General features: G+C 44.5%; 1 protein-coding gene across 1 annotated transcript in view; it reads left to right on the top strand.

Moving 5' to 3' along the window:
- Positions 1 to 14303, top strand: part of LOC148474977 (V-type proton ATPase subunit S1-like protein) — a 71544-nt gene that overhangs the window by 25327 nt on the left and 31914 nt on the right. Inside the window, exon 5 of the mRNA XM_088457925.1 lies at positions 12900 to 12950. Within this exon, the coding sequence (XP_088314051.1) occupies positions 12900 to 12950 (51 nt within the window). The remainder of the gene's footprint in view (positions 1 to 12899; positions 12951 to 14303) is intronic.

Raw genomic sequence — 14303 nt, 5'->3', positions numbered from 1 at the left:
TGTGTGGCACTCACACAGTGATGGCATGCCTTAGAAATTTGTAGTGAGGTTTTAGCAGGGCTGTATGAAATTATTAATGAACAACAAATCTCAGCCCAGAAATAAGTGTGCTTAGATTGCAAACTGACTGTGCGTTTTAAGCTGCACACTTGTGGCAATGTCAGCATTGCTGTGCTACTTGGAGTTTGGACAACATTTTGCTAATCGGTACACATCGGTAAGTGCTGGTCACTGCGGCACTGCAGAAAGTGATGGCAAGTCTTAGAATTTAGTAGTGGGGTCTGAACAGTGGTGTAAACAACATCACTGAATTACAAGTCTCAGCCCAGAAAGAGGTGTCTTAGATTGCAAACTGACTGTGTGTTTTATGCTGCACACTTGCGGCAATGTTGTCACTACTGTGCCGCTTGGAGTTTGTACAACATGTCGCTAATAGGTACACATCAGTAAGTACCTGTCACTGTGGCATTTTGACATCTTTGCAGCAGGTGCTGTGATCACATTACAAATTTGGTGTGCCCTCTTGGGCCCTTCCCCCAAAGCAGGCATAATATAATAATAACATAATAAAGGGTGCTTTGCCATTTAAGCAGTCAGCTCAAGGTCTGCCCTTGCAATTACAGTACTTTCCCTATAGATTGTAAGCTTGCGAGCAGGGCCCTCTTACCCTTATGTATGTCATGTATGTATGTCTTTTACAACCCAGTATAATGTTAATCTTGATTCAAATTGTAAAGCGCAACTGAATTTGCTGCGCTATATAAGAAACTGTTAATAAATAATAAGAATACTACTTATGTCAAGAAAAGGAGAGGAATGGCCATTGCTAGGACACCATCCCCCAGCCACTAGGAGAACTGGTGTGCCCATAGGAGTTTGTACAACATGCTCCTAATCGACACACAACAGTAAGTGCCAGTGACCGTGCCACTGTAGACAGTGGTGGCATGCCTTAGAAATTAGTAGTGGGTCTGAGCAGCGGTGTATAAAACCATCACTGAAAGAGGTGTCTCTGGATTACAAACTGACTGTTCGTTTTATGCTGCAATGTTGGCACTGCTGTACCACTAGGAGCTTGTACAACATGTTGCTAATCCTTACACATCAATAAGTGCCGGTCACTGTGACACTTTGAAATCTTTAGAGCGGGTGCTGTGATCACATTACAAAATTAGTGTGGCCTCTAGGTCCCTTCCCCAAAAGCAAACAAGCGTGGCTGTTGATTGACAGTCATGCGGCTTACAGCTAATCAGCAGCAGCTTACATTAGAGCAGTCTCTGATTGGCTGGCAGTCTGGCAAATGCCGGAAATCACCCAGTCAGTGTTCGTGGGTCCATGCTAATCAATTTTTTAGTTTGCCAAGTCCCGGGACTCTACTGTACAAGGGGACTGAGCTACGCCAGGAGATAGATGAGTATAGATTTTTTTTTTGTAGGAATACCGTGGGAATTCTACTGGAGAAGAGGACAGATCACCTGGCAGAAGGTAAGTGTTAGTGTGTTTTCTATGCAATAAAACTTACTTTCTATGGTGTGTGTGTACTGTGATTATTTTACTATTTTTTTCACAGTGGGGGTACGGGTGCCGGCCACCTGCTGGCACTTGTAGTTTCACAAGTACCAAAAGGCAGGCACACTGGCACCTGTAGTCCCACTGTAAAAAACAATAGCAGACATATAAAAATCCCACTATTAGCCCTGCACCCACCAGCCAGGGGTGCAGGGAAGAGCCCCGGGCTTCAGCCTAAGCCTGGGGTGCTCGGGAAAGGGGGGGCCCCTTTATTAGGGGGGCATCCGCACCTCCCCTGATATCCCTGGCTTGGGCTAACTAGCTTGGGATGTTGATGCTTTGGCCGTGGTGACCCGTCAATTTTTTCCACCAATGTTGGCACTGCTGTGTATAAAGTCACTCAACTACAAGTCTCAGCCCAGCTAGCTCTATACTGTATTATATGGTGAATATGATTTGTAATGGGACACATACAGTGCATAATATTAGAGTTTTTTTAATTAATTTATCTGTTAGTGCTAACTGGAAATATTGAAAGGATACTGTATTAAATCTTTGGAGTGGGCAGTGTGCTCAAATTACAAACTTGGTGTGCCTTCTAGGCCTCTTCCCCCAAAGCAAGCATGAGCCTTTCATTAACATAATAAAGGACAAATTACCTCCACCCCAGTACCACTACATTAAGTTGGGCTTTTCTTTTGGGCTTGTTTTTCACTCATCAGTTGCTTGTTTTTCATTTCAGAGTTGGCAACACTGGTCCCAATAGGCTTCTGCTCTACTTTTAATGATGTAGACAGCTCAGGTGAACTTGCTTAAATCCACTTTGCACAAATGCTCTTTACCAGTGCGCCCTGCACTTTACCTCGCACAGTGGGCCTGATTCAGAGATGTACACAATGCCGACATTTATGCAGACCGGGTGTTTTGCATTGTGTTTGGGGGAGGCAGAGGCTAGAGACAGCTTCGTTCACTAGCCTCTGATGAAGCTGTCTCTAGACAGGGAAACGCATTAGGCGGACCTCTTTGCTACATTGGATTGTCATTTGGATAACATTCACACGGACACTGCACCAGAGCTCACACGGTCCCCTGGCTTCCAGTTGGGACGCAGCTGCCACTTCCACAGGACATCAGGTTCTCCCAACCCACAGCACTAAGTTGCCCAGCCGCCGAGCTGCATTACTCTGGGAGTCAGCTGTTCCTACACCTTACTGAAGCCACAACGGGACACGGATTGATCACCTGGCCACCGCTAGAGCTGTGCCTTTTCCCTTGAACTATCCACCAGCAGCTATTTAGCTGACACAAATGGGGAGGACTTCTCATACATCTGGCACAACGTGACACCCGGACCATCAACACTACCAACCTGCAGGTTAGATTTCTTACACCCCACAGTGACGTGCTGGAGTTTCCAGATCTCCCTTTACAGGGACATTCATCCAATTTTTATTTTTTGATTTTCATTTTTCATTCATCCAATCATCCTATTCACATGCTGTGATCATATATCTTTTCATGGTTTTAAGTATTTTATCATCTATTATTCATTATTTTTTATTTTTTTTAATTTCACATTCATTTCCTATAACCGACTATTATTGATTCATGTATGTCTTTTAACCTAGTTACTATCTAGGATATGCATTTTATTGTATGAGGTCTTACCCACCCTAATTAAATTTGATACATTTATTATAATCTGCCTATATCTAGTGATATCATTACGTACACACTGTTGCCTTAGCTCTCAATCTTATGACTTGTGCTATTATCCTTCTTTTCTTGTTGTTATCTCGATCCCTATCATGAATCCCTAGCCGGTATTATGCCGTCGGGATTGTGACTGGCGGCCATTACATACCGGCATAGCTTGACTAGCAGGGTGCACTATATGGTGTATGGGCCAAAGACGTAGCAGGACACATCTGTAACTAATGACCTGCTGCAGGTTAATAGAGGGCACAGAGTATTGAGTCAATGCCTCTAACCCCCCCCCCACATCTAGCCTGATGTAGAAGATGGGATGTTCAAAAGAAATACAAAGTATCAAGAGAATATACATTCACAAGGGATACTAATAGACTGGAGATCCAGGGCATCAGACCATCAATGACTTTGAGATATGACATAAACAGTTGAGAGACTACAAATCGTTAGCAACAAGGTACCAACAAGGATTAATCTAGTAGTCCAATAGAATTAGATGTGTCAGGTAGGTAGGTGCACAGAACAATTTGCCACCTAGACTAGATATTTAAGATGGACAATTACACGATACATAGCATCCCTCCCATCTAGTCCTCTGGCTTCTCTGAACTCATGAAGAGCAGATCTGGGAAGTAGGCAAGTATAAGTCTGGTGTGGTAGGTAATTCCATCGTGGACATTAGTTATCCAGGAATCTGGAGACATGGGTTGTGGCAGCAGCATGATGGGATCATGGCTGCCTCTTAGTGAGGATGGCCACATCGCCAGGGGCATGCTTATGTGATAGGCCTACTCCCCATCTAAAAAACCCCAACATTTTGATGCTACACACTCTGGAGGCACCTGCTTCTGCTGCATGTGGCAGGGGAATATCTCCCAACTCCCCACCTACAAATTCTGACCAAATACGGGACATCAGGACAGTTTCCTTAAATTGGGAGCTGAAATTGTGAGGTATGTGCATGTAATTCTCTAGCACTGGCCTATGACAATCCCTCCACCTTTTCCATGGTAAATGCCATGGGTTGCATCTGGAAATATATGTGGCATAGTTTAGGATACCCTCACTCCTGACACTGAATTTGTAATGAACTTAATAACGATTTCTATTTTTGGCAGCTAATCCATCCAAGTGCTTTTTGTAATTCAGTGATTATTCTTTGTCGGTTCCTAATTAAATGTTCCAGCTGAGTGCATTTAGTTTGGCTGATGTCTTCAGATCTTGGAAGTCATCAAGTCACTGCCTGACCATATACAAAAGACTTGTTCCAGAATACTCATGTTATTTGTTCAAGTTATACTGCCATAATTCAGGTCAGGACCAGAAACCTTAAGAGAAATAAATTTTTAGGCACACTTATAATTAGTCTGACATGTTAATTAGAAATGCCTCAAAAATATTTTTGGATGTGTCTGAATATTTATTTTATTTTAGTAAGATATTCTGGCAAATACTGAACTATATTGAAATCCCATACTTATTAAATGAAAGCAGGAAGAACCTGAACAATTAAACCGTAGATGGCGGGGGAGGATCCAAACACAAGCGACTCAAACACGAGTTGGAGCAGTGATGTGCGGCCAGGTGAGGCAGGTTAGCAGAACCTTTCCTGTCATACTTAGGTATACTCCAAAGAATTGACTATAAAAATGATAAGAAAAAAATGTAAGAAAATATTATAAATATCTTCTTTGTATTATTCTAATCATTTTTATAGTCAAAACTCTTGAGTAAAAAGTGTGTGGCAGGTGAGGCACTGCCTCCCATCTACCTTTTCCACACATACATGAGCAAATCACACACCAAATTTTCAGCACTATAAACTGCTGCACCGTTATATAATGCCCACATGAGCCCTCGGGTTCATATATGTATCTCTAAATCTGGCTATTATACCAGCCATTTACCTCACCACACATCACTGAGTGAGAAAGGGGTCCAGCTGTGGCCGGAGGGTGCAGGAGGACGGCGTGAGCATGGGCTTAGGCATACCCACGGGGTGTGCAAGGTGTGGCAGCCTCAACCATTACTAAATTAGAAAAACTGAAAGTTTGAACTTGACTGCAGGAACTAACACCATCTTCAAATGGTATTAGCACGCTCCTGCCTATGGGAAGAGGGTTCGGAGTGCAAAGAGGGATCATTTGGATCCCTCCACCACCTCCAGCCATCAAACTGTACATGTGTGACCTAAGGTCCCACATGCATAGTAACAGTGCTGGGACGGAACTCACCAGTGAATTGTTTTGTTTGTGTTTATATTGGGATGCTCAGGGGCAGCAGTCCTGGCACAGGGGACATGATATATAACCCTAAAACCTGTTCGTAACTCACCACAAATAGGAACATTAAGTTTTGGGCCGTTTAACACTAAATTGATAAATAGGTTAAATGACACAACTGTTTGGAAGAGGGAACTCCTCAAAGGTAGCACTGACAATAAACAATAATTGTTCTGAATGGTATCCCCAGTATCGTAGTGGTCCGATGGGGGTGTGGTGTTATCACCAGTGGACCCTGCTGCTTCAGAACCCCACCCCCAACCATGGGTCATGGGCCCAAGTGTTCATAGAGTACTACAGTAATCTGTCAGTGACTGTTCTACTGCCCTGCCCTCTCAAAGACTTCAGGGGTGGGAAGTATCAGACTTCAGAAAGAGTCACACTGCAGCTGCTCTGACCATCATGGACATCATTGAGGGGAGGGTGGAGTCACACTGCGGCTGCTCTGACCATCATGGACATGATTGAGGGGAGGGTGGAGTCACACTGCGGCTGCTCTGACCATCATGGACATCATTGAGGGGAGGGTGGAGTCACACTGCACTCTTGCTAATCATGAAAAGGTCATGCAATGTGGCGGATGAACCATGGACCTAGCTGATAGGGATTGTTGATGTTGATTTCTGTTGTTGGCAATTGACACTCCATTGATTAAAGATGGTTTTACGATCGATTGCGGAGATGCAAAATAGTTCCCGCCATCGATGGTAGGTGTGGTAGCAATCCTCTGTTAAATAAGCTTTTTTTTTACCTAATTCAGAGATGGACGCTAATGCGATAGCAGCTGCGATTGCGCACGGAATGCAGCTGCAAAAATATGCAAATAGTTACAAAGCTTACCCGAGCATAAGGATGCCCACTGCTGCCTTCTCATATGAGTACGACATGGTCTACCTGCGTAAACATCAGTAACATTGATGCACATCGAGTGCCCGTCTTGCCCTTGCTGCAGGTCTAACCTGCTGCCGACTCAGCAGCTCTCCAGACTCGCAGAGGGCCCTCATGCTGCGTAGGAGATTGCAAGGGCTAATTTATGCACGCCCATGTAATGGCGTTTAAACTGTCAGACACGCCTGTGTTTTTCCTACCACCCCCTGTTACCATCCCCAAACGCTAACAAACTGTCACTCACTTTGCAATGGATTCTTCTGTGCATCAGTGATCAAAGTGATCGCTGAGCATGTGCAGTGCGGCTTAAACAAATATGCAAAGGCAAACAATTGTTCGATCTACGTACAGATGGGCCCAGCTAGTTTGTTGCTCATAGCGCCCCATTCAGGCCTCTGTGTCGCTCCATGGAACATTACGTGATGGCTGGACTTGACGTACCATGGTATTCTTCAACGAACGATACGCTACGGTATATAATACAGCGCTTAACCGCTGAGTGGCGAGTGCTCCACTGTTGTAATTTGTACTGAATACCAGAATACCAGATGGATATCACATTCACGCACTGTATTTGCATGTTCACACAATCTTTTTAATATCACATAAGCTCTTAGAATGGGACGCAAATCAGTACGCAAACTGTACATAACTGTACAGTAGTGTAGTTTCCGTGTTGTTATGACGGTATAACCGATACTGTAGATTAATGAGATTCACGCACAGCTTTCAATGAGATGGGATGAATTATTCTCTAATGGTGGGGTACTGTGTATATACAGTATGTACTAGTATAATATTTTGAAATGAAGACACATTTTTTTATTATTAAAAACAGCAGCGGGTGGGTGGAGTTAAATCACTGTAGTGTCCAAGTCTGGGACAGCGCTGACAGTGCTGCAAGTGTTTATCTTAAAACACAAAGTCAATTTGTAATACAGAGATGCCTCTTTCAAACAGACAGCGCCGACATTGACGCAAGTGTGCAGCTTCAAACGCACGTTGTGTAATACACAGCTGTTCGTGCGTATGAAATATTTTTATATAAAAGTACAGGACTCACACGCTGTACTATATTGGACAGAATCACTGCTTCTGTCAGCCAATCATCGGGCGGGGATGCAGAAAATGCATTGGAAATCTGACGCATGCGCTGTGTAGTTTAGGAAAAGTGATACCTGGTGGACAAAAAGTTGTATGACACGCTATGACTTTTTTCCAGTGCTACGCTATGTTCTGTTACATAACATTCTGTGTGACGCGACTCATGGTGTAGTGAGTGGCGCGAGATACATGGCGCGCTACATGGCGAATGGAGCAACAAACTAGCTGGGCACATCTGTACATAATCGCCATTGCGTCTGTTTTTGAATGAGTCCCTTAAACCTTCTGGGCAAAACTTTCTCTGATTGGTCAGCAACATGCCAGTCAATCCTCAGGGATTGTGATTGGATAGCTGGCCCTGCCCTTTTTATTTATATCCAAGGATACTTTACACATTTTTTAGAAGCTGATACACATGCACAATGCACAGTGATGCCTATGAGTTATTGTTAGTTAGATATATTGGCCTTATAATCTCTTGTGGTAGGTCTGCTTGCCATGCTGTATTATATTATGCTTACTACATTTTAATGACTGTAAAACAGCTGTACCTGTTCTTCAAGCACAACCCGTCCTGAAATCTTGCAATATGAAGGTGGTAACCCTAGTTGACTCCTGTATAACTTCTCTAAGAGGGAAGGGGAAAATGGGATGCAGGGGTCTGTCTGCTTCTTAAGGGTATATGTACTTAGCCTTGGAAACAGCTGGTTGGAGATGAAGTACCAACCAATAAGCTCCTAACTGTCATTTTTCAGACACGGGGTGGGGGGGAGGAGATGTACTAAATTCTGGAAAGTGATAAACTACCAGCCACTCAGCTCCTAACTGTCATGTCACAGGCTGTGTTTGAAAAATGACAGGAGCTGATTGGTTGGTAGTTTATCACTCCAATTTATCACTTTTCCGGGGCTTAATATATCTGCCCCTCAGGGAGATGTATGAAGGGGCAATATACGGGAGGAGTGGTATTAGCGCACATTTAGGGTTAGGGTTCCACTGTGGGACGGGACAATTAGGTTTAGGCTGCAGAAGGGGACAGTTAGGGTTAGGCTGTAGGACGCGAAGACTAGGTTTAGGCTGCAGAAGGGTTAGGTTAGGGTAAGGGTTAAGATTTGGGTTAAAATACCATAATCGGTGTGGATTTTGACCTTCAGGATGCTGCTGTTGGTATTCTGACTATGGGCATCCTGTACCCAACCCGTTTTCTCCAGTGTCTTAAGATTCAACTATGATGCAATACCAACATTTGACAGTAGATGGCAGAAGTACTCTAGAATAAATTGTGAACTGTATGTGACATTAACATCTACATCACATAATAAATAAACATTGCTTATTTAGTCATGCAAAAGGAAATTAAATAGTAGTTTATATCTAAATTGTCTTTATAAATCATTCTGAACTTGTCCTTGTCCAATCGCCATTGTCTAAGACTACGCAAATGTTCAGTTATTCCTTGAAGAATCTTAACACATAGCTTCAAATATAAGGATACACCACAGTTACCATATACATGCAGTGATAGTATACAAATATATGGATGTGTATAGATATACAGTATGTGCTTTTATTATAATTAAACCTGTCCTTGTTAGGATAATAAGTACTTACAGTTCAGTTGCACTGGCTCCCCATCTCCTCCAGAATACAATTCCAGTTAATCATTCGCATGTACAAAACTGTCAACACCACCAACCCTTCATATATCTGAAAATACTCTCCCTCTCACCGATTAGGTCTCATTGTTGAGCTGCACCTCACCCCTGGCATCTGATAGCCACCTCCCACTCCCTGCCTTCAGGATGTCACCTGTGCCGCTACTCACTTATGGAATTCTCTACAATGCCTGTTAAGACTCTTCCAAATCCTTCATATCTTTGGACAATCTTACAAAGACACATCTCTTTATTAGAGTGTGCCCTACTCCCACCTACAGTAGTGCACTAATCAGGAAGTGGTTCTCAGGTACACCTAACAGGTCATGTTTTCTAGATTCTTTAAACACGAGTTGTTGGAGGTGCTTGAGGACTGCAGTTGGGGACAACTGCACTATGCACCCCCCAACTGCTGTCCAACCCCCTCTCTGAGGCACACTCTTTCTTTTTTGCAGCTGGGCCCTCTTCCAATTAGATTGTACGATCCCTACCCTTTGTTTACATGTCTACATCTATTCTTGTACATTGTATGTCCCTGTTTTATGTAATTTATTTCTGTAAATGAGCCCATCATTGGTATCAATATTGGCATATTCTGATAAAAAGAAATCAATCTTGTAGCATAAAAGCATTATTTTGCTGATTTGTGGTACAGTAATATTATTACAGGCTAACCAGATCAATCTTGTAACACATAACATTGACTGTTAAGTACAAAACCATTGGTTAACATTTTCAAATTTGATTTTGTGGCTCAAAATATTTTTGTAGCACTTGAATAGTTGTTGAGACTAAAATCTCTTGGATTTATTGGGGGTCAAAATCGCTGCCACACAATGGCCCTCATTCAGAGGCGCTCGCAAGAAGCGAGCGCTCGTTCTGAATGAGGGCGGCCGCTTAATTTTTGAAGTGCGGCCTCCTGGTCGTTAGGTAAGCTGTGGGTTACCACCCACAGCTTAACGACCGACCAGGTTGATGAACACCACCGTGACCATCGGGGCTTGTGACGAGACCCTAAGGTTGGGTCTCGGCATCCGCAAGCCCCAGGTACTTCCCGCTCTGAAAGAGCAGGAAACTCCCCACTGACATCACTGATGATGTCAGTGCGGCCGCCCCCAAACAAAACGGTTTGGTTTCCACCGACTCTGTTTTGGAAACAACCCCCCCCCCCCCGGCCCGCCTACAAAACGGGGCGAGCTGTCGATCAACATCGACAACCGCCCCTTTTGTAGAGAGCTTCGGAGCGAGAGAGTTTCGCTCCGGGGCTTGCGCATGCGCAGTGCGGCCGCTGCGTGTGTGCAGGGCTAACTATCAACCCGGTTGCCAGCACATCGGTGCTTGCGACTCGGTCTGAATGAGACCCAATAATCTTTATACTTTCCAACAGAGAGATTTATATTGTGGTACAATTACATGTTGGTCATATATGATTCACAAATGACACCCATTAGTGCTGTTCTCACATGTTATGGGAGCTATATTTAATTACATTTCCTAATGTAATGCGAACATATTATACAGTAGTCTCTGCCCAGAGTGGAGCTTGTAGTATAAATTCTCTAATATAGAAATTCATACTAGGATTAACCTACAGGTATTTCATGGCAATAGGAAACTGTACCCTGAGCAATCCCTCATACACAGTGAGAGCATCCTTTCCTAGCCCATGGCGCCTGAGCTGTGAGGTAACAATCTTAGCCACTGTGTATATAAACATAAATAGCATTAATGTAGCTGTGAGAGCCTGGGACATGTTTTTTTATATTATTATATTTTATGACATAAGAACAGAGGTAACATAAATCAAAGCTGAACTTGTGCAAAAAGTAATCTGCTCACTTTATAGCACCAGCATAAAACACATGCTACAAAGTGGGCGTCTCAGTCAGCGCCGTATCAGGACAGCAGTGCGCCCTGTGCTGCACTGCCGCCCCTCTAACTCTCCCCACCCCCTCCTCCCCGTTAGCGCATACCTTTTTCTGCCAGATTTATGGGTTGGGGGCGGAGATCATCATCGCCGTTGCTCTACAAACCTCCGGAGCCGGGCAGTTTGCAGCCGGTGACCTTGGAGGATTCCGCCCTGTGCGGAGGCACCGGCCGCACCACCCTCCTTATGGCCCTGGTCTCAGTATTCACAAGATTGGCTGCGGCATTATCATAAAGACATAGATGCGACTGCGTAGAATGACTCAGCCGCGGCCGTGTCTGTGTGCGTCTCAGAATCAGGCCCATATTTAAATTTTTTTTTAAGGATGACCAAACTATTCAGTTCTATTTTTGATAATAGTTATTACCTGTTCAAATTATACAACGGTAAATAAGCCTAATCCAGCAGTTCTCAAACTGTGGGTTGTGACCCCAAAGTGGGTCGCGGCCATCCCAGCTTGGGGTCGCGACTCACATGGGGTGAGGTTGATGACCACTCTGAGGAGAGTGAAACCAGTTGAACTGTCTGTTATTTCAGACTCCTCGGATCACTGGCTGAGAGATCCGAGGAGTCATCAGGCAGCCCCGTCCCACCACAGTGCTCAGCTTCTCTTGTCCTCCTGCCCAGCAGCAAAAACTGACTCACAGGCAGCAAGCCTCAGCAGCAGACTCAGAGGAGCCAGCTGCCATGCTCTCTCTGCAGTCTGTGCAGATGTTGTTAAGTAAGTGCAGCCTGGGGGACCACTGCTGCCAGGGTGGGAGGAAACAGAATGTGTGTTGATTGCTGTTTAGGGAGAAGAAACTTAAGCAGGAGGAGGAATGAGGGGAGTGTTGAGCACAGACCCTATGGGGGAACAGGGGAGCACACAGTGTGGGAACTGGAGGGGGGGAACAGAAAAAAACTAATTTATTAAAAACCCATTGCCTCCCCCCTGTCATCCACTGCCTCCCCCTTGAAACGCACTGCACCCTCTGTCTTTCTCCTCTACTACCTCCCCCTGTCACCCACTGGTTCTCCCTGTTACCCACTGTGTCCTATGTCACCCTTAGCCTCCCACTACCTCCCCAGTCACTCACTGTCTTCCCTGCCACCCTTTGCTGCTCCTTGCCACCCACTGCCGCCTCCTGTAACCCACTGCCATCCTCTGCTTCTCCCTGCCACCCACTGCCTCTCCGTCACCCTCTGCCTCCCCCTGTCACCCACTGCTTCTCCCTATTACTCACTGCCTTCTATGTCACCTATTGCCTCCCCAGTCACTCGCTGCCTTTCCATGCCATGATCTGCCTCCCCCCTATCACCCGTCTCTCCCTGTCATCCAGTCACCCCTTGCCACCTTTCCCTGTCACCCTCTACCTCCCCTCGTTCTCCCTGTTACCCACTGCCTCCTATGTCACCCTTTGCCTCAGCATTGTGTAGTGGTGGGCGTCTGGTTCTTGTGCTGCGGTGTCATTGCGATTGGGTTCACTAGCATATTTTTGCAGCTGCTTTGTGCGTGGGTTCTGTGCAGAATCAGGCCCTTTGTTAATAGAAGAAAGACTAGACCTATAACTGTACGTGTATAACACCACTGATTTAACAAACATATTATGCTAGCAAAATCAAAGGCTTTCAATCCTAATGTTGCATGATGTCAGACTCCAGAAACTAGTGACCCCCTAATTACCAGAGATGGCTCGCCAATTGATCCTAACATAAATTACACTATACCAGGCCCATTTTTTAGGACAGTAGCATCATACAAAATAAATAGCTCTAATCCTTAATCAATACTTATTAATTAATAATAATGATGTTTGCTTTTTTTTCTCTCTGATTTATTTGTAGACTTTCCCTAACCTTTCTCAAGGATGGAAATATAAGGAGCCTTTCTTTAAGGTACGTATTTCATTACACATTCTGCAAACAATATGTAAATACCACCCAAAATATTTTACACATATTAGATGTGAACAAGGAGTTCTGTGCTGCTATATAATGTTACACCACTCCAACCCAGTGCTGTCATATAGATTTGTTGATTTGCAATAATACCCTTATTATAAATAGCGAAACTTAATTCCTTTTACAAGAGGCACTCATTCATTTACACACACACATCAGTAAATACATAAAAGCCGATGGTTTGTGTACAAGTCCGGTGGTGGGTGAACTGTCATGCAGAGGACCTGTTTTGCACATATGCAGAATGGGTCCACCGGGGGCGTGCTTGGCAGCATTCCTGAAAATGGGGGTCGTACCTATTTCCCTGGAGTGCAGAGGCCAGTGCAGGCCCGCCAAGAGCCGCGGCAGGCTTATAAAATTATAAATGTATATATGTGTATTAGGGGTGTGCACCGGCCACTTTTCGTGTTTTGTGTTTTGGTTTTGGATCTGGATCTTTCTTCGTGTTTTGGATCTGGATTGGTTTTGCCAAAACCACCCTTCCGTGTTTTGGGTTCTGGGTTTTGTGTTTTGGATCTGTATTTTTTTGAAAATAACCATAAAAACAGCTAAAATCACAGAATTTGTAGGTTTTTCTGCTCCTATGCTATTATTAACCTCAATAACCTTAATTTCCACTCATTTCCAGTCTATTCTGAACACCTCACACCTCACAATAGTGTTTTTATGTCCAAAAGGTTGCACCGAGGTAGCTGGATGACTATGCTAAGCGACACGAGTGGGCGGCACAAACACGTGACCCATCTAGGCGTGAAACTGCAGTGGCAGACAGGATGGCAGTTTGAAAAACTAGGCCCCAAACTGTACATAATGCAAAGAAAAAAAAGAGGTGCAAGATGGAATTGTCCTTGGGCCCTCCCACCCACCCTTATGTTGTATAAACAGGACATGCACACTTTAACAAACCAATCATTTCAGCGCCAGGGTCTGCCACACAACTGTGGCTGAAATGATTGGTTCGTTTGGGCCCCCACAAAACAAGCTGGCAATTAATGTGTCCCTGCACAAACTGGCTCTACGGAGGCAAGATGTCATCCTCATCCTCCTCATCCACCGATTCCTCACCCTCTTCAGTGTGTACATCCTCATCCTCACAAAGTATTAACTCGTCCCCACTTGAATCCACCACCACAGGTCCCTCTGTACCTTCTGGAGGCTGGTCTCCCTGGAAGAGCTGATAATTCATTTTGATGAACATCATCTTCTCCACATTCTGTGGAAGCAACCTCCTACGCCTTTCGCTGACAAGGTTCCCGGCTGCACTAAACACTCTTTCGGAGTACACAC

The sequence above is a fragment of the Taudactylus pleione genome, unplaced genomic scaffold (assembly GCF_031769625.1).
Source record: "Taudactylus pleione unplaced genomic scaffold, aTauple2 ptg000792l, whole genome shotgun sequence".
Taxonomy (NCBI): domain Eukaryota; kingdom Metazoa; phylum Chordata; class Amphibia; order Anura; family Myobatrachidae; genus Taudactylus; species Taudactylus pleione.
This window is presented reverse-complemented; position numbering and strand designations above follow the sequence as displayed.